General features: G+C 41.4%; 1 protein-coding gene across 2 annotated transcripts; it reads right to left on the bottom strand.

Annotated features, from left to right (window-relative positions):
* Positions 1–65: 65 nt before the first annotated feature.
* On the bottom strand, positions 66–19294 carry man2a2 (mannosidase, alpha, class 2A, member 2). Of its 2 annotated transcripts, none has more exons than XM_059335027.1 (23): positions 19176–19294; positions 17037–17959; positions 16438–16695; positions 16169–16313; positions 14478–14649; positions 14129–14256; positions 13291–13464; positions 12607–12793; positions 11506–11683; positions 10970–11172; positions 9767–9949; positions 9433–9547; positions 9240–9310; positions 8968–9133; positions 7790–8026; positions 7413–7535; positions 6993–7107; positions 6464–6597; positions 6151–6292; positions 5654–5787; positions 4599–4793; positions 4399–4512; positions 66–3316 (listed from the first exon to the last, which is right to left on the bottom strand). In XM_059335027.1, exons 2-23 carry the CDS (start codon positions 17166–17168, stop codon positions 3164–3166), a joined length of 3459 nt encoding a protein of 1152 aa, XP_059191010.1. In that variant the 5' UTR covers positions 17169–17959; positions 19176–19294; the 3' UTR covers positions 66–3163. The 2 variants fall into 2 exon arrangements, with proteins under 2 accessions (XP_059191010.1, XP_059191011.1); XM_059335028.1 differs by having other exon boundaries at positions 4399–4509.
* Positions 19295–20436: the final 1142 nt, after the last annotated feature.

Genomic DNA, 20436 nt, shown 5'->3' with positions numbered 1-20436 from the left:
AGTGTATTGAAAAAAGAGAAGAAATCTAATTAATTTCACATAGAGAAACTGTTAAGAAAACAATCTTTATATTTTGATCTTTATTTAATCCCCCATCTCCTCTGTTCTACTGCAGCTTTAATCCATCATCAATAAACAAATACAGAAGAGACCTTGCCTTCATATATTACCTTTGAACAAACAAAAACAGCGCTACAACATATATCACATACTAAAAAAAAAGAAAAGACATTGACACAGAGACGCACAACGACACAGCAGGAGAGAAGGTTATGGAAATGTTAGACAGCAAGAGAAAGTGCAATTTAAGATGCAGTGAAATCTGGTCTTACAGAAATATTAACAGCAGCTGTAAGGAGGGGAGAGAGGGGATCTGCAGTGCTCACAGTGGAGAGAGAAAGCAGAATGTATTGAGCTATGGCAGACCAGACAGCAGGCCAGAGGAGGAGGGCAACAAAGCAGCAGTCCTCCTGTGGAAAAATGAAGATGAGTGCTTAAAGTGATGGGACACAGTGGAGCAGGGCGGGATGAGATGGTGGCGCAGTACAAAGTGTGACACAGGTGAGCTGTGGGATGCCCGGCCTCTGCTTTGGACACGGATGACAACATCCTCCACGGCCGCTGTGGAGGCAGATGTGCACCAGAAAAAGGCTGAGTGCCTCGAGACAGCCTCGGGATAAAAAGCACAGTGGAGCTGATTTTTTTTTTTTTCTTTTTCTTAACTGCAACTCATTTGAAGAAACTTTTTTTTCTTCTGTGTTGAGGATCCTTGTGTATAGTTTGAGAAAACTTACTTTAAAAAAGGGCCAGTACACCCAAATTACAAAAATATATTATTTTCTCAGTCACTGATAACTTAGTGGTATTTTGACATGCAGATAGTTTTGGTTTTTTTAATGTTTCTAAAATAAATTCCTCTGAGATTTCTACCACTAGTGGTAACACAACAATTTCATTTAAAAAAATAAAATAAAAACAGCAACATGTTCCAAAAACAGTCCCCCACCTACACTTTTGACACATTGCTGTGTCGCAGTTTCACACTAATAGTTAGATATGTTATATACCAGTCTTCATAGTATACTTTTGTGTAGTTAATATACAAAAAATAAATATACTTAACAGCTTTATATAAGCAAAAAATCATGCAATGGTGCATCCTGCCAAAAAAGTAACCAACCTGCGACTTTAGAACGACTGTCAATTATACATGGACGGTAGAATATTTTTCCGGAGCTTCAAGTAATTTATTTATGCATTTGTTTTCTGGCGTGTTCCTTGAGCTATTTCACCACCGTCCACACAGTGTTCATTTTGTGCAACTGTGTTGTCAACCGACTTGAAAAGGTGTGTTTTTAGTATGCATAATGTCTGTTTCTGTTACTTAGAATTAGTATGTATAGCATGGAATTGCAGTAGAAGTTAGTTCCAGTGAAACTGCTTCAAATCAAGGTCTATAGAATATCCAGAATTAACAGTGACACTTTGTCTGAAAAAAAAACAGTTGTCAACAGTTTTACTGCATTGAAAAACACATTAAATTCCATTCAGCTTCATTATATTGGTGTAGAGGCAGAAATCTCAGAGACAGATGTATTGCTGAAACAATCAAGAGGAAATTGTCAAAAGCTTTCAAAATCACGTCATCCATCGTTGAGTATCATTTACTAAACAAATAGGCCAAATACTCTTCCAGCTTCTCGAATGATGAGTGCTACTTTCTAGCTTAAACACTTTGAAAAACCTTTAATATGTCTAGCATTTGGATTGCTGCTTGTACAAAACAAGTGATTTAAAACAACCTTGGGCATCTTCACCGTTTTCAGTCATTTTATGGACTTAATAAAAACAATCATTAGTGGCAGTTCCAGTCGGATGTCTCAAAACCAAATCTATCTGCATCGCCACACACCGCTTTTTGTAATTTTGGGTGAACTAACCCTTTCGTTTCTGATCTTTTAATCCTCTGTCTTACAATGATGTGACCCACAGCTCGACACAGACACCCAAACTGATGATGTCTAACAGTACTATGAATGGTCCCTGAAAGTGTGCACTGTAACCTCAATACACCCCAAAATTAAACCCTCAAATATTCACATGGGCATACTCTACAGACACACACACGCGCACACGCACACACACACACACACATACATACTGATATATTTGCCATATGGTGTATATGAGGTAAAGTCTTGGTCTAGTCTTCTACTGCATATAGTATGGTACACAAAACCATGCTCTCAGCAGTGAAGTACATGTACAGGAATGACGGACAGGGGCTTTGAGATGCACAGTTGTCTCATCAGCGAAGAGGAAGCTCAGGAAGGGAAAAAGAAGTGAAGAAAAGAAAGTCTTCCCACTATCTACAGGCAAAACCAGCGAACAGAAGGTAAACAGTCATCCGATATGATTAATGATCACATTGTTATCGCGTAGTGTCCCACGTGGGACTCTTGGACTCAGACATAAGATAGCTTCAAGAGCTGCAGCTTGGGTCTCGTCGCAAGCTGAGATGAAGAGACCACACATTCTCTTTGCTGCATTCGAGTCTGTCGAAATAAAATTATTTGACTGACAATTACATTTTAAAAAAAAAAAAAAAAAAAAAAAACAGACCACTGTGATGTGTCTTCTTCATTGCATACATGAAAAAAAAATTATAAACCCATACACCAAATAAAGCTTCATAAATTGCACTCTGATGTGGCACAAGTCCCAGCCCCCTCCCTCCCGTCATTTGGGATATTTACATTCAGTAGTTCAGTCCAGGATGGAGCAAAGATAGAAAAAGACACGAGTTCTTACAAAGCAGAACTAAATGAGATTTCATTTTTCGATTACAGAGACAAACAGACGCCCGGTTGTATCTGGTGACTGATTCTGGCAGTCTTTCTTGTTTTGCAACAGCTGCAAGTTCACCCGGGTTTTGCTGCTCTCAGGGACGTCCACAGTAACAGCTATCGCCTGCCCCCTGCTGTGCAGTCAGTCCTGTTACAGTGGTACCGTCCTGTCCGAGCTGTAGTGTTTGTGGTTCTGCTTGATAAAACAGAGAGACCCAGACCGCCCACTCTGTTACCACACTGTGGCCGGCTTGGGCCTGGTTCTTGGTCCAAGGAGTCTGGTGGGTTTTTATTGCCTCTTTTAGTAGGGACGGCTCTTAGCGCAGCTTGAGCTTGAAGGCGGAGATCTCCATGGGATCCAGGCTGATGGTGGAGTCGTTGGCCAGAGGCGTGCTGGAGTGCATCAGAGTCAGGGACATGGGCTGGAGCAGCTGCAGGTCCAGATTCTTGAACAATCCCGATACGCTGAGCTGCAGTGAGAGAAAGACAGAGTTTAGAAACTAAATCAGCTGATACGAGGGAGAATGCAAATAGGAAGGAGGAAATTACTGGTTTATCTTAGAGCAGGAAGAACACACATCCAATAGTTTAAAAGTATTCACATCATTTATTTAAGTAAAAGTAGTAGCAGTACTCTCTAGTAGTAAGGAATGCCCGCTACAGTGTTATATTACTGGGGTGTCACAATTGTATTGCTGAATAAAAAATAGATTTATAGAAGCCTTCAATTTATCTGTGTTTTTATAAATTGTTTATCACACCGACCACTGAATGTATGTTTCAGTATACTGTACAGTCTTTAATGGTGTAATAGCCTAGGGATACTTGTGGGATGGGATTTTGTTTCAATGTCTCCAACTGTGTGTTAAAACTACATTTTGCATAATTTAAATAACTTCTAAACTTTGAAAAGAAAACTTTTGACCATAAGGCCTTACACTATCACACTTGATACAATGTAGCCTTTGTATGTGTAGCCATCTTTAAAGATAAATTTGAAAATGTTAAGTGACAGTTGTCAGCAGTCCTCAGTAGCTTTGCAAAAAATGATGGAAGTTTTTTGGCCCAGTGATGGGAAATCTAAAATTAAAAACGGCACAGATGGAACTGTTCAAAGGAGAACAATTCTGTACAATTTCTGCAATCGGGAATTTTCGTACCGTCGACACATCAACCCTGAAACAGCACCTCAACACACAGCATTTAGCAGCTCCAAGGACAGCTCGCTGCCGAGCAACCAGTCTCATCAAGCCACACTTGAAGTGGTGCTCAGAGAGAGATTGAGGTATTTTCGGAAGAGCATGTGGGGTTAATGGAAGTTTTACATATTGAATTTTTTTAAAAGCTTCTCGTGAAAATACTGATATTTGTGATTAATTAAGATTAATTTATAATCCCTTGACAGCCCTATTAAGTACTATAAAACAGATGTATTTCAGTCGAGTACTTAGTTATCATCTCTGCTCATGCAAAAAGGATTGAGAGCTTAGAGTAAAATACAGCAGACTGGGTTTTCTTGTTTTAGTGTGGATGTGTGTGTTTCTACCCTGACCTGTCCTTGTGTGGTGGTGCAGTTGAAGCCCAGGTTGGTTGCCTCCAGACCACAGTCCAGCGCCAGACGGTGAAGAATCAAGGCTGTGTACGGAGACGGAGAGTTGGCGTCCTGCTGCTCACACAGGAGACACGCGTCAGTTTCAAAGTCAACACAACCGAAACCTAAAACCAAAATGAGTTTCTGTTTCGCCTCGTCACCTGGCTCTGGATGCTGCGCAAGTTCAGCAGGTGGAAGTCACATGGGAGGATGGACTTGATAGGGGCGAAGGTTTGCAGAGGAGGGATGCCGCGTCGTTTGGGCAGGACAGGCAGCGCCAAGACCTCGTGGTTCAGGAAGGAGTTGGTCATGTGACTGAGGATGGACGGGAAGCTGGTTGTTGCGCTGTCCATCATCTGGAGGAGGGCGGAGGCAGATTTAAGACAGTTGTAAATGACAGCATAATTATGAGGACTTCAGTGACTCACCTCTAGAGTCGTCGTTTTGCTATTACTGCTCTACATAACGAACAGCTCCTAACTACTTTGTCAGAGCACAAGATCATTTCTAATTCTAGTCCAGACAGACACAGTACTAATCGATTTATATCGGATCCATTACTGTCACAGCAGTCTGCTGTCATTTTTAAATTAAGAGCATTGAAACATGATGTTTGAGGTTTTGTAAAAAAAAGTCAGAGCAACTTCGTCCCAAGTACCATCAGCAGTTTTACCAGCGAGCTGGATGATAAAACTCTGACCAATGCTTCCCATTCTCTGCCAATGTGTATTCATTTACTTGATAAATGGTATAATTTGTAACTTTCAATGGCGCTGTCGGAAAGATGGACTAGTTTGGCTACGGCTAAGAGGTGGAGGTGGGAGAGCTACAGCACAGACTATGATGCGAGCTAACAAGCATCCTCGCTGTTGCCGTGGCAACGTTACCTCTTGAACTCCGTCACTCATGATTTTGGAGAGGAAAGAATGAAACAAGGACGAGAGTTTGGCAAAGAGGCCATCGTGCTGAAGGTAATGAAGTGGGGAAAACAAAGGGAGATAAAGTTAGAGGCGAGACAGATGGGCTGGTAATGAGTGCTGACAAAAGATATGAAAAAGGTGTTAATGAACACACAATGAAGGACATAACACTGTTATATATCACAGTTCTGCATACAGAGTTCATTGAGAGTCACTCAGCACTCATATGTGATGTGCTGGACTTTCAAGAGCGCTCGCCCACCTGCAATAACCGCCTGCGCTGTCATCTTACTGACCTTATTGCCCGTTGATCTCCTCTCCAGCAGCAGCCGGAAGCGGTTGGCTGTTTTCTTGTTGTCCTTCAGGCCTTGACCCAGCCCACGGTTATCATCCTGCATCAGCCGCCGGTCCATAATCACTTCAAGCTGGCCTGAGGGACAAGGAGGAGATGCAAGGACGACATCTATTACACAAAGCCTGCTTATTGAACTTTCAGACATCATTCGATGAAGACAAACACTTTGAGCTATTTGTCATTTACAAACGCCTCCATTATTCACATAACGATGATAAAAGGATTAGCTCGGTACATTAACGTGAGTATGAACTGTTTTGCTCTCTGAAAACCTCTCGGGGGACAAGCGGGAGAGATAAGTGCCTCAGTACTATAATTCCATACAGGTCTAGAGACAGCAAACAAAGAAAAAGAGAGTCCACTTCAGAGATAACTTTCATTAAAAATAAAATGAAGAAAAATGACACAACATTAAATAAAATGTAATAAAATACAGACCACTCTCCAGGCTGGTGACACCCAGGGACTGAGCTGTGTGCAGCGTGAGGCGGTGATGGCTGTCCTGGATGTACGCCTGGCTGGGCATGGGATAAAAGTTGGCCTGAAGGGGAAGCTTAAGGTGGTGGTGACGAGGCTGCATCTAAAAGGAAGAGATCAAACACAGAAAAGCACAAAATGTCAAACTTACAGTGCAAGGAAAGATGTGAAGTTTTCAGTTCAGGGAAAGTTAACTCAAAAGAAAAAGTGCCACTATACTGAGTTTCACGGTTAGCAACTAATCACCATCCAGATCAGAGATACAGACACTAACCTGGAAGCCATTGAGATCTGTGTAGAAGACATCTCCACTCTGGATGTCAGTGACCAGTCGCATTGCCAGTTCCTTATTGGTCTGATCTCTAATGTCCACCGTGGTGGTGATGTCTATAGACAAGCCATCCACCCCTGAAAATACAAAACCAGAGAGAGTCAAAGATCAGGGAAAAAATGTGATGTGCAAACTGTTTAGAGGTTTACTTTTAAAATGTATTCTATTGCAGATTACTGAATACATGCGCTAAAATGTAATTAGTAACATAATGGAGTACTGTTTTCCGTTACTCCCCAACCGTGTGTGAGACAAATGCAAATTGCAAAGAGTTGTGTTGCATTTACCTACTTAAAGTTAAAAAAAAAGGCAACTGATAGGAACAAAAGACCTAATTGAATTATAAATTGTTATGCTGTCAAACGTATTGGCCCTGGTTGTATTGTACCATCTGGCGCCTGTATCCAAACATAAAAAGCTTTTGCAAAGGCCATTTGATCTGATTCCATGTGCAATTTTGTTTGATGATTACCTGGCACATTGTGTATGCGAATGGTCTGCTGAAAGTGCTGGTAGTGTGCCACCACCTCCGAGAACAGCGGCCCCTCCACGACGCGCACCACGGGCGGCTCTTTCTGGTTGTATGGCTGAAGCAGGAAGTGAGAACAAAAGAGGAGTCATGAGAGCAAAGCAGAGTTTGTGGTAAAATAAAAATATTTTAAAAAAGAGGAGAGGAACGACTGAGAAGCAAACACCGAGAGAATAAGTGACTCAATACAGTAAGGTAGCTCTATTCTTTTTAAATCAAGACGAGATGAAGCAGCACCCAGTCTGCCTGCCTTCCTGCCCCGAGCACCCCAGCATGATACAATGGCAATATACACAAGGGAGACTCTATCAAAGCCTTTCGAGAGGCAAGTAAACATCTGAGATAAAACAACCAAGGGAATACCTTTGCCTTTCCATCCGGCAGGAAGAGGTAAGCTCCACTTTTGTCTTTAGAGGAACGGGTGCCGTAGACCATGAACTGCATCTGAACTTTAACTTCCTGAGGATCATCCTTGCGCTTGATGCTCTGCAGATGAAAAAGCCATGAAAAAGGAAGGGAGCACAGAATACAAAAAACAGAATCAGAAAAAAGATGAAAGGGTGTTTGAGTAGCAACAAGACATGTCATGTTCACTTTGATCAAACAGCCAACAGGGTTTATTGGGAAATCAAGCTCATGTTTTTTTTTTCTTCTTCTGGAAGATCAAAGTTAAAAACAGATGAGTAAACCCTTAATTCAGATATGAAGTCGACCGGTGTAAGAGCTGATGAAACACAAACCTCCAGCAGGCCGGTGGTTCCAGAGAAGCTCAGAGTGAGAGACTGGCTGCTGATGTAGAAGGTCTGAGAGTCGGACTGCTGAGAGCGCACAGGTAGCGGATCCGCAGCTCTCGCAGTGACGCCCCGACCGGACAGCCTGAGCAGGGTGTCGGAGCGGAGCGTCATGGGTGAGTCCGGAGAGTCGTAAAGATGGAACACAGCCAGGCCCAGCGGCGGCAGACGGACCATAAATGTCGCCTGGATGAAGGGTGGGAGAGCAGTCGAACAGGATATGAATTAATCTAACATTCATATAAACAATAAGGCTGCGTCTTGCAGTGCTGGCTTCATTTTTCATTGTTATTCTCAAGTGCTGACCACAAGCCATTCATTAAAAGTTAAAAGCATTTCGACATTAGCAACAGCGTGCTGTAATTAAAATGTGATGAGAGGTTGTGTTAATGAGACTGTGTGTGTGTTTCTCTGCTGCATTTAAATTCATTGCTTTCCGTGGGTGGAGAGAATTTTATTTGGGCTCAATAAATACATCTACAGAGATGTGGTGAAACAAATGGGACAAGTTTTGGGTTGTTTTTTTTACACTTCTGCAGATTCAATACTGCTAATTATTTGGGAGGTTTTTTGTTTCGTTTTTGAGGACTGAAAGAAGACACCGCTCTCGTGCTAGCTTGCGATTGATATCAAAGAAAAGAGGTGATAACTACATACTCGTAAGTCTCAATCTTTCTTTCTCTCTGGGAGTGATTAAGGTACATAGTAAAAGTAAATAAGAGATATTTAAAAGAATACTTGTCTGATTTATGCTTTTCTCATCCCATGATGCAACTCAGCTGCCGACAGTTTGGGGTTTACACATGTAAAGGCCTTATTACACCCGGGGCGTGACGAATATGCAACTCAAAATTGCGAAATACTCGCCTGCGAAAGTTTCACATCACGGTATTCATACCGTCAGTGATGCAAATATGTGACAGTTGCGATGCTTGTTCAAAAACCTTTGCGTCTCTTTCTTCAGAGAAAAATTATGGATTCAACATCTTTCTCTATTTTATCGAGTTTCCTTTTAAGCCAACATGAAATAACGTTGCACGCAACTATAACAGATCCAGTGCAGCCCATGATGGAGGACTGTGCAGAGGCTGCTGCTGTGCTTGCATCTAATGAATTTGGTGACTCACCTCAAACACCTCGGCGCTCATTTGACTTGCAGAGCTCCACTGAGCACTCAGCTGCACAGGGAGGGTCTGTCCATCCTCAGTAAGCACCCGCACCCTGACCGTGTTGACCAACACAGTCACCACGCATAGGCGCTCCTGTTCAATGGGGTTAAAGAGAACCAGGTACCTGGAAGAGAGAAAGGGAAAAAAGCAATCAGAAACACAGGATGGGCGAGGAGTGGCTGAGGTAGCAGGCAGCGGAGATGAAAGTTGCCAGGGAATGCAGATAATACCTCGGGCCTGCTGGGTCCAGCTCGATTAAAGTGCGCTGAGGCAGAGAGTCTTGTGTAGCACGCCTGTCATCCTACAAAAAGAAGTATATCACATAGGAAACACACTGAGAAACCTGCATATTTTGTTCTTCTGTACATTTTCCAACAGTTTATCATACAGTAGCGGAAAGTGACCCTCGATGTTTCCTCTTACCGTCTCCAGGAAGGGCTCCGTTTGATAAAAGCGATAAAACTCCTTGTTTTTCATCACCAGGAAGTGAGCAGCATTGATGATTACTCTCTTCAGACCAATGAGTGAACGCAGTAATCTAGGGAGAAGGAAGAATCAATGGCTGACTGCAGCAGTCACTGCAGATGGCTTCTTATTTTGATTCAACATATTGAATGGATGAGTATAAAATCGACACAGACAGGGAATTAAAAAGAAAAGGCATAGTTTTTTTTTTTTTATTCACATAAAAATTGCTTTTGAGGAATTCAATCAATACCATCCATAGTAATTTCAAAGTTAACCCTCAGATCCTTACTTGGTGCCGTAATCAATGACAACATTCTCCTTCGCAGTGCCGGTGATGGCATCATGATGTTGGAAGAGGCCAACAGAACGCCTCGCATCGACTAGCAGGGCATAATCTGAAACCGGGTAGCGCCCTTCCATGCCCACATGCCGGGCGTTTGCAACCGCCAGGCTGTAGAGGATCTCTGCCCCCCTGGAAGAAGAAGTAGAAGATTACTTTATTAATCCCACAATGGGGAAATTCAACCTCTGCATTTAACCCATCCTTTGTTTTTTTTTATACACACAAGTGAACACACCATGCAAGGAGCAGTGGGCAGCACATTACTGCACCCGGGGAGCTGTGCAGGGGGGTTAGGTGCCTTGCTCAAGGGCACTTCAGTCCTTGACCTGTTAGTACCGGGATTCGAACCGGTGACTCTCCAGTTACAAACCCGATTCCGATAAGCGTCGTAATGAAGCTTTGCCGTCATCACACTTTGGGACATTAGTGGAACGAAGTGGGAGGAGACGGAAGTGACGTGTAACAGAGACGCAGCAGTATCAATAAGTACGGCAGCAGCAGCAAGTGCACTGATGGCAGAAGAACGTTGTGCTGTTTCTCGCTGAGATTCTACATACTCAAGAAAAGTTGTTCTGCATTTAATAGATTACTGTCAGACTCAAGCAAGAGGCCTGTTTCTGCCATTAGAAATGCACTCCATTTCCTTTCTCTTTACCTGTCACACAAATCATGTCATTAAACATGACGCACACATCACAGACTGAAGGCGAAATGTCATAGAGAGGCAAATATCATGGCTTGAAAAAGCAGTCTGAAAACGACTACTGAGGAGCTCTTTACAAGTAGCTTTATTTAGTCAGTTAAGAGTCTGTTCAAGTAATTACAAGATTTTAAGACAACTGCGAAGCCCACCTGCATGATTTTTATCGTCAGTTTTCGCTGTTATGCTTAAATTTGAATGTTTCAAAGTAGGAAAAAACAGCCATCAAAACATTTTAAAACTGAAATTCAAATTTCAAATTCAAAACTTCTACAGGTTTTGCTGTTTTGCTTAAATTTGAATGTTTCACAGGCTTGTGCCTTTCATTTTCATGCAAGATCTTGAAGGTACGCATATGCCACACCTACATTTTTCTCAAAAAAGAAACAGTGCTCTTTGTAGAACTCCCTCAAATAAAGAGCATAAATAGATGATTAAATCTGCATTACCTTAGATGTGATTCTATCACACGATCCAGGCTCTTGTAAAAGGGCCGGGAGGTGAAATAGCCAGTCCAGTAGTGGTCTTCCCGGTCTGCATAGGCAAAGAAATCTCCACTGAGCACTGGGAAATCAGCAGGTCTGGACCCCTGGGCCACTCCATGTGCTTTGTATACAGCATTGAAGTAGTCTGTGAGAGTCCCAAACTGAGCCTGGAGGAGCAGCCAGACAGATGACACATTGTTCAGAAAAATACTTAACTCAAAACAGAGCTGTACAGGGACAAAAAAACAACTATTTCTCATTAGAATTCATGTGCCTTTCATCTTACATGGCATCTTCTGAACCAAACATCAAGTCGTGACAGATTCTTTGTTCTGTCAGCAAGTTAAAATATCACTGCATGATTCATTACCACAAGAAAGGTTGTACAGTGAGATACTTGGTACACAGCACGCTGAGAAGCACAACAACAAAGGAAAAAGAAGGAAAAAAAACATATTTGCCTCTAATGTTTTGTGGCAGTTGACAAATTTTTTTCTTACTTGAACGTGCATCTCTGGGTGAGAATTCATGTAGTCAAAAAGCTTCTGGTAATTGGTGTACTGCTGATCCCACTCCAGGGCCTTGTCGTAGCGGAAGTCATCTCCCAGAGGGACAAGAAGCACCTTGCTGCGGTAGAGTTTGGACTTTTTACGGTACTGGTCCAGGAGCACGTTCGCCCTGATGAGGAAAAAAGGAAAAACTGAGGGGACACATTTCTAGGAATCCAAACTGCCATGCCTTGAATACACAGTTTTTTTAGGAAATCACTATGACCTTGGAAAGAGGAGGATCAAATTAGCCCTGGGGGTGTTTTCCATTAGCCACTGAAATCTGTCCTCTGGAAAGTCTCTCACCGTTCATTCACTCTCTCTGGCTGTTCAAGTTCAAGTTTTGTTTATTTGTAAGGGACGAGTACAGATAACACAGAGTTTTTCCAACAGCAGTGAACAATCTGCTGTGTGTGTGTTTGTAGCTGGAGCGAATATCACGCAAAAAAGGCAAAACACCTTTAGTATGTAGTGGGGACGCCACAGTGAGGTAAGGACAACACCGGTCGTACTGATTACATCAGACATTTTACGATAAAGATATTCCTTGGTTTAGTTTGAATCCAAAATCCCTTTTCCAACAAAGAGCTCAGACAATGTACCAGAAACACTGTTTCTAATTTACAAACATAAAACATGCTTTGCATTTGTGTATTGACATTTCATGTTATACACTGCCAGAAAGAATAATTTTCACTACTGGTTAATCTGCCCTTTATTTTTTTAAATAATCGATTGAGCTAAAGTCCAGCCTGGCGTCTTAAAATGACTTTTCATGTCATTATACTATCACAAAAGATAAACAAACCCAGCAAGTCATCACCTTTAAGAAGCTGAAACTACAGATAATTTGGCCCTTTTGTTGAATAAATGTTTAATGTTTACGATGAAATACTGACTCGTCTGAGCTCTACTTTCAGCTCCGTTATATACCAATAACAATATATCTGCAATAATCAAATTTCAGCTGATATCTGTATACAGGTCAGGATAGACCTTAAGATGCCACATCCTAATAGCCAAAGTAAATACCTTAACCCCCTCATAACTCACCTCTCTGCTACATTGGCCTCCACCACAATTTTTGGTGGCACCTTCCAGGGACAGTTTATTCGACCACCTGGTAACCTCTTGAAGTCAAACTGGCAGCAGATTTTAGGATCTGGCCCGCATGTGTGAGGCACGTCGTAGCTGTAGAATGGCATCATGTGGCAGAAGATATCCGTGTTTGATCCGGTGTCTGTCAAGGCAATAAAGTAATATTCAAAAACATTGACTTGAGAGATATCCATGGTTGACAGCAACTAAAATTCACTGAGAAGGCATGCCGTGCTTTAAGTTAGGGTGGTATTTGTGATCATAGACACGCCAGTGCTTATAAACTTGTATTTTTAGTTCACGCCTACAGTGTTCTCTAGGGACTGTAAAAAGTCATTCTGATAAAGCGGCAAAAAGTAAATAACATTCCCAAAAGATCCGAGTACCACAAAATCATAATATCTAACAGTGTAATATCAGAGGATTTTTCCATCAAGAACAAATGGACAGTAAATCTTCAGCAGATGTCCAATTCATTAAGAAATAATAGCGAATATAGCACTTCTGAGGCCTATTAAGCACTGGTTGTTCGCCCAAAAAAATCCCCCTCTTTCAAAGTCCATGACAAGTGGCATGACTCATTCTACAATCAGCTTAGCAAAGATAAGCGCATGAATCAGATGGCTCCAGTCCACTCACCCCAAGCCTGCCTCCACATAAACTCCAGGCTGCGGGTGGAAGCAAAGTGTTTTTTGATGGAGTAGTGGACCCTCTGGATGAGCATGCTGGTCAGGTTGGCCCTCTTCAGCAGATAGGACATGGTAGCACTGTGACCAAAAGGGTCTACCGCCCACCCACTGCGAGGAGTTATACCTATGACAGCAAGCAGGAGTATTTCAGGTTTATGCTTAGATAAAAGGAAGCAATGCATCTTTTAGAACATCATTCTCCTCAGCAGGGAGCACAGGAAGTAGCACAAAGTTTTTTATCACCCACTGGGTTGAGGGGCTACGCCTGCTGCATGTGGGATGACAAGCTCAGATTTTAGCATCAAATCTTCAGGACTGGTATTATTTTGACTTTTAAATGTAGTGAAAAGAAGTGAGATTATGGAAAAGGGCTTCTTCAACATTTACCCCTCTGAACCCACAACACACTGGCAAGTTTGAAAATGTAAAAACAGAAATTACTGTAACATTTTACAATTTTCCGAGGTTAATGACTCCCATAAGACAAATGCTTCCAAAAAATAAGGAAATCTAAGCCTAAAAACTGATATTTTATCAAATCACTTTCTTTTTGGCAAAAAATATAAATGAGAAGCAGAATAAATTATTTGTCCCAACCCAAACCTGTAAATAAACATTAAATTCTGTGCTGCTCTGTTTCCAAAGAGGTGCAGGACTTGTATATTGCAACAAAAAACATGGCTACAGTGAGTCAAAGGAGCAAAAAAACTCTGAAATTGCTTGGGGTTTTGGGGGTTCACAATTAATTTAAATATAAAAAGAGTAAGGAATAATTTCTGATTGTGTACCTAGATTTCTCTCTAGCCACTGGTGTCCTTCAATGAGCTGGTCTATCATGGCAAAGTAGTGAACGTTGGCTTCATCCGTCATAACCCAGCCTCCTGTGACAATCTCTAGCTGGCCTTCAAGGATCAGTCTGTTGAACAGAGAGGATTAAAAAGCAAGGTGAGGATAATCCAGCCTTTAAGAATGAGCGTTGCTATAACCAGATAACAGGCTATTTTTACAGCAACCACAGAACACACCAGTAGATACTAGTCACAAACATTAAACCAGCATCAAAGAAATCCCACCTAATTGTCAGAGTTAAGTTAGGAAATCAATGGCAACAGTGTGCTTCTGTTATCTATGACTCACTTGCGCATTGCCTCCTGCTTGTGTATGTCTGCGGTCTCCCACCACTTGGAGAAGAATGAAATCTCAGACCAGATGAACTTCCTGCGAGGATCCTCAGCCAGCTTCACCACCATGTTGTTTAAAATATGTTGCGTCTGGTCTGTGAAGTACTTGTCAAAAGTCTTGATCCAACCTAACAAGACAGAAAGATAAATATGAGCAATTTGTACAACAGTTGGCAAACAGACTGTTCACTGCAAATTGGGCTAACTCTGAAACAATACACCTCTACCACCCCAACCCCTTTATCTAGCCGGCTGATACAAAGACAAGAAGACAGGGGAGGTCAGAGACTCAACGCTGTGGGAAAAGTGCTGCAAACGATCAAAAATAAAACTCATATTTTATTCAAGTTCAGCTGTTCCCCTCAGAAAGCTATTTAGCAGAGTAGTTTCAAAGAAAGTGACTAAAAAGCACTTTCTATGCACTTTTAGTGTGCAACCATGTAGAATATAACAGTCTATAAAAATCCTGTCAAATGTGTATCTTGCGTATTGTCGTCTAATGTATTTTATAGATACAGTTCCACATTATTCTGCAGTTATGCAATCTTCATGCAACTGAGCATTATCTGAAGCTGTTTCCACTAGGAGTCCAATACATATTGACCAATCATGTACAAACATACTTTTGTTGAATGCAGGTAAACCGTCCTTGTAGAGGACAAAAGAGGGGGAACACATTGGTGAAAATACAATCTCGGAACCCATTGCAATCATCTGTCTACAATACTGCTTTTAATTCATTGGCCCAGATATCCGTCACCTGTTTAGCTGCTAGTACAGATGATTAATTCTAAGCCCCAATTAAAATTTTACACCAGAACCCCAGAAATATTGGCCCTTGCACCCTGAGGCTAAATCATCATCAGACTGATAGCTGGTGGGGAAAATAGTTATAGTGAAGTGCTCAATCAGTTGTGAGGGACATGGCAACTTACTGTAGTTTTGTATTACTTGTTCACTGAGCTGCTTACCTGCAGGGGACTAAAACCTTCAAAATCCCTACTTTGCATTTAGTGAAATGAGCCTATCACCAGTAAACCTGCTTCCGCGTGCCTTCACTGTGAGTCGATAATGTTTTCAGGTTCCAAAACTTTCCTGCTGTCTATTAACCCTGGGCACTTTGCATACAAAGAAAACCTTGCAGCAGCATTTAATCAAATGCAGCTCCAAATGAAGCCCATTCCCATTGTTGATGGACAGAATTTGCAGGTCTCTGCAGCCTGTCAACATATCAATAACTGTCAAGTTAGCAAGCATGAGGCAGGCTGGTAAACAAGTTTAATGGAAATGTCAGTCCAAAATAAAATCTCAGCCAATCCAACCTATAAATAGCTAGAGCTTCCCAATGCCAATACATTTCTAATCCCATTGTTTGTGGCTAAGCCGTCAATCATGTCAGCATTATGCTAATAATAATGAGAACAAATGTTTTGAATGATTTCTGTGTCCCTATCACTAGCCTCCTACTCAGGTAAGGCCTCACAGGAGACAGCTTGTCTACAGAAAATATTTTAACCTGCTGAAAGGAAAAAGTGTCCAGACATGATCGAGGCTCTATTAAGACACAGTTTGATAAGACAAATTTTTAGACTAGACATTTAAAACTTTCAACAAAGTTTTGCTGTGTGTTATGTCCTCTCAACTCACCTGGATCATTGTGGGAGTGGGGGACCACAAACACTTGAAGAGGTTCATTGTCCCACTCATCAGGCTCGTAAGTAATGTCAAAGCCCTGTTTCCACACGCCGCCGTCAGGGTTGTCAAACTTGAGGATGGAGTACACATCCAGCATCTAAAACAAAATAAAAGCTCATCAATATCTCATCAAGCCCATCTAGAATAAAGCAGTGACAACAGCTTTTAACAAATTAGCTGCTTAGCAATTCATTTTAATTCCAGTAGTATAGTGAGCTCACCTGAACGTCAGCTTGACCGTGGCTGCCTAAAGCAGCTTGGCAATCCTGGGGCTTGACAGCGAGGAAAGTGGGACGGCCGTCGAAGGGTAGGACCCAAGAACCATTGGCACTTCTGAATGGCAGGTGGCCGCTGGGAGACACAGCTCCTGTGTCTGTGAGCTCCATCACAGAGTCCTTTATGTGGCTGATGATTTGGTGGTTTTCCTCGAGGAGCTGCTCCAGCTGCTCTATCCGGTTCTGCAGAACTGAGATTTGGCTCTAAAAACAGACACAAAAAAATCATAAGTTACACAGCTGTATAAGATCATAGAACATCTGTTAACCAAACCCACATTCTTCTTCTCGGTTACAGTGAACTAGCTTTAGTGTTAAGGCTAGAAATTAGACAGACAATTTGAAATTAAAAGAGATCATCCCTAAAAATATCTACACAATAGGTACATGTATATTAACATTTAAATACAAAACAAAAAATAAATATTCATATTCTGCTTTTATCCAACTAGTGTATCACAACAAAATGTGCAAAAAAAAGTGCAACAAAAAAAAAACCCCAGAAAGGGGTTTTAACACACCACCATTAAATCAAATATTCTTACCCGGGGAAAGTTCCCGCCGTTCTGCCGCCTTGCAGGGTCATGTTGGACTCGATCCAACATCAGATACAGTGAGAATACAGCCACACAGAATATGGCCCCTCCACACACCGTCACCTGTTTCCTCAACTTCATCCTCCTCTGGTGCAGTCTTCTTTCCGGGGTTTACAAATTAAAAAATGACCTTGGCTGTGTTTTTTCCAGCACAGAGAAACAAGTCCTTGAAAACTGGAATGCAATCCTTCACAGTGCAGAAAAAAAAATGATGGAACATAAGCAGCTACACCAGTATTGATGGTTCAGCTCCGCTACTACGTTGCCTCCAGCCTCCACTCACCATACTGGAGACCACAGCGAAGCAGGCTACAGCGAGTGGCAGCAGTGGACAAGGGTACTAAATCAGCAATGGCTGGCAAGCAGTCGGTCAGCTTTGGCCAAACCACAGCCACCGGTGGGCTCCTTCAAAGTAGCCCTTGTGCTCAACCATCCAAACCAATGAGACTGCAGGAAAAGAAAAAAACAAACGCCACACAGAAGGGGCTCAAACAGGGAGCCTAGTGTCCCCACAGCATGATGTGTGTCACTGTGGGCCTGCTCTCCTGGTCCAGTCCCCACTCCCACAGCACAGTCTAATCCTCCAGTACAGCCAGAATGCCTTTTTGCTCAGTTGGCCTCCAGTGCCATAACAGTTTGCTACCCAGGCTGCAGCAGTGCAAAGAAATAGGCTGAGAAAAAGACCAACTTGGCTTAGAGCAGCAGCTTTTTAATCAAGCCTCAACTCCGCCTGAGGCAGCTCCAGGAATTAAAATGAGACAAATGTCATTCTTCTCTCAGTAGCATAGTGACAGCATATCTAGTGTGGCAGCATGGGCAGTGTGTCTGTCCTCAATCACAAGCGCCAAGTCACATCAGAGGGTCTTCTTCAGCTGTTAGGGAAATTTTAGATTAATGGAGCGTGCAAAACTATGTATTCAGCTTCCAGAGAGAAACTGTCAGTGACAAGAAGCACAAGTGAAAGGAAATGTGTGGGAGATTGAGAGATACTTTTTTTGATCTGACATGAAAAGTCAACAGGGAAAAGGAAAAAATCAAGATGAGCACAGTGGCCTGCGTTTCCTCATAGCACTAATAGGCGCTCTTGTTTCCGTCTGTGTGCAAATCCACCACGATCATAATCCGCTCACTTTTCAGGCTGGGACAATCTAAGCATTACCACAGGGAGTCGGGATAATAACCTGGCACTTACATTTGCTTCGACTGACTGAAAAATAGCCTAACTGTCAGCAGGAAGACAGATATTTCTTAGATCATCTGTGCCACATGGTGAAAATATCCAACAAGAAAGGCTTTGTTAGATGGGGTGCCTGACAGAAAGAACTACAGCTCTTCATTTATGTGACAACATGTACATGCAGTACAGATCCCAAGCTGCTCACATGATGGTTTATTAGCATTAAGGGGAACATTCCTCAATATTCATGAACACCCTTTCGTACTATGAAATTTTACGACAATATTTTTTGCCTTTTTGGCTCAATGGTTGGCACCTTTGTTAACGTTTAACTTTGATGACTTTATGTCAGCTATTGCAGGGCAGCTAGCCAGAAACACTGCGTTGCTTCAAACTTAGAAGCACAAAAATACCTGCATTTTGACATTATCCTGTGTAAACTCAGGTACACGGCAGCCACTCAATACACGAAGCTCGTTAACCCATTAGCCACATTAACGCACTCTGACAAACTTTAGAAAATCCATTTAACATTAACTAGATATAACGAATATGCAGCTAAATAAGCTAGCGCTAGCGACCAGATGTTTCATTATTAAGTTACCACATCGGCTCGACTGCTTTGCGAGCTAGCTTCGAGAGTCGGACAATGTTAGTGTAAAGGCTGTAATTTAGTGATAAATCTAGGTGAACAGCAGTCACAGCTGTCCTTCGGCATCCGTGAGAAGCTACACGACTGATTTATATCTAACGTTACCGACGACAGCAAGTATTGGCTTGATAACATTAAGACAATACGTGGCTGATATTTCCTGGCTAACCTGTCAATCCCATCTAAACCTCTGCTAACACTCAGGTACGACCTTGGGACCCTGCCTCTTTGTGAACAAAATAAAAAAATCTGACGTTACCCATCAAAGGAGAGTAATCCGGAAGAGTGTAGAGCCCAGCAGTGTGCCTGCTTTTAGCTCCAGGCTGACAGATTACCAACTGAACCAGTTAGCCTAGCAGCTAGCACCACTGAGCTGCTGCAAAGGCTTCTGGGAAGTGAGGAGCTGCGCATCGGGCGGTGATTGGACAACAGCTTCAGCAGATTGTGAAATAAATGCACCAACCTTTCATTTCCTGGGAGCGAGGGTCTGCAATGCAACATGAGTTTAGAAAGGACGGAATTAATCTTATAAAGACTTGAGTTACAGGGTTATTGCAATCAGCTAGAGCAGAGGTTTAATATTTTTTTCAGCCAAGGTTACAAGATAGAGAATATACCAGGCCCTCTTATGTTTGTTCCTTGGTGTAATTTGACATATAATAATAATAATAATAATAATAATAATAATAATAATAATAATAATAATAATAATAATAATAAGCAAAAAGAACAATAATAGGCTGAAATTATTGTAAATAAAATACAATAAAAAAATATAAAACATTTAAAAAATTATTATTATTTTTTCAAATTAAATAATAAATATATTTAAAAGCATTTTAAAAATACAATATAAGGCAGAGGCTGTAACATGAAAATTATCATGTTATAAAATAGTTTTTGTCAATAATTAAGGAATGATAAATGTCAATATTTTTTTTTTTTTAACTTTCTTTTTATTGAACATTTTAACAAACATTTTGCATACATCTGGTTTACATAAATCAAACCCCTCCAATAATATATCTTCAGATTACACTTGCCATCCTTCATCTTGGATCAGATATAAATTAACTTTACATTTTTATTCACTCCAATAAAATTGTGCAACTGAAATAGTAGTCATTCAATGTCATCCAAAAATTATGACTAATCAAACAGCATTTTGTTCCAGTGTAGCAAAATTTTAGAAATAAAAATAACAGAAAAAAAACAACAATAAAAAACATAACTTTTCAACTTCTGTAGCTATGAACCAGGGTACTTTTCCTTCTAATGATGGTCATCTCAGATAAAGTCAGATCTAATTGATTTTATGTACTCTACCCAATTTTTCCATATTCTTTTAAATCTGTCCTCCTCCAGTCTCACGGAGAAAGTTAATTTTTCCATCATATAAATATTATGTATAACCTCAACCCAGTCCTCAGTCTTAGGTTCCTCCTTTTTCATCCACTTTCTGGTAATTGCTTTTTTGCTTGCAATCAACATTATTTTACACATGTGTTTGTCTCCTGATG

Source organism: Centropristis striata, chromosome 6 (assembly GCF_030273125.1).
Source record: "Centropristis striata isolate RG_2023a ecotype Rhode Island chromosome 6, C.striata_1.0, whole genome shotgun sequence".
Taxonomy (NCBI): domain Eukaryota; kingdom Metazoa; phylum Chordata; class Actinopteri; order Perciformes; family Serranidae; genus Centropristis; species Centropristis striata.
This window is presented reverse-complemented; position numbering and strand designations above follow the sequence as displayed.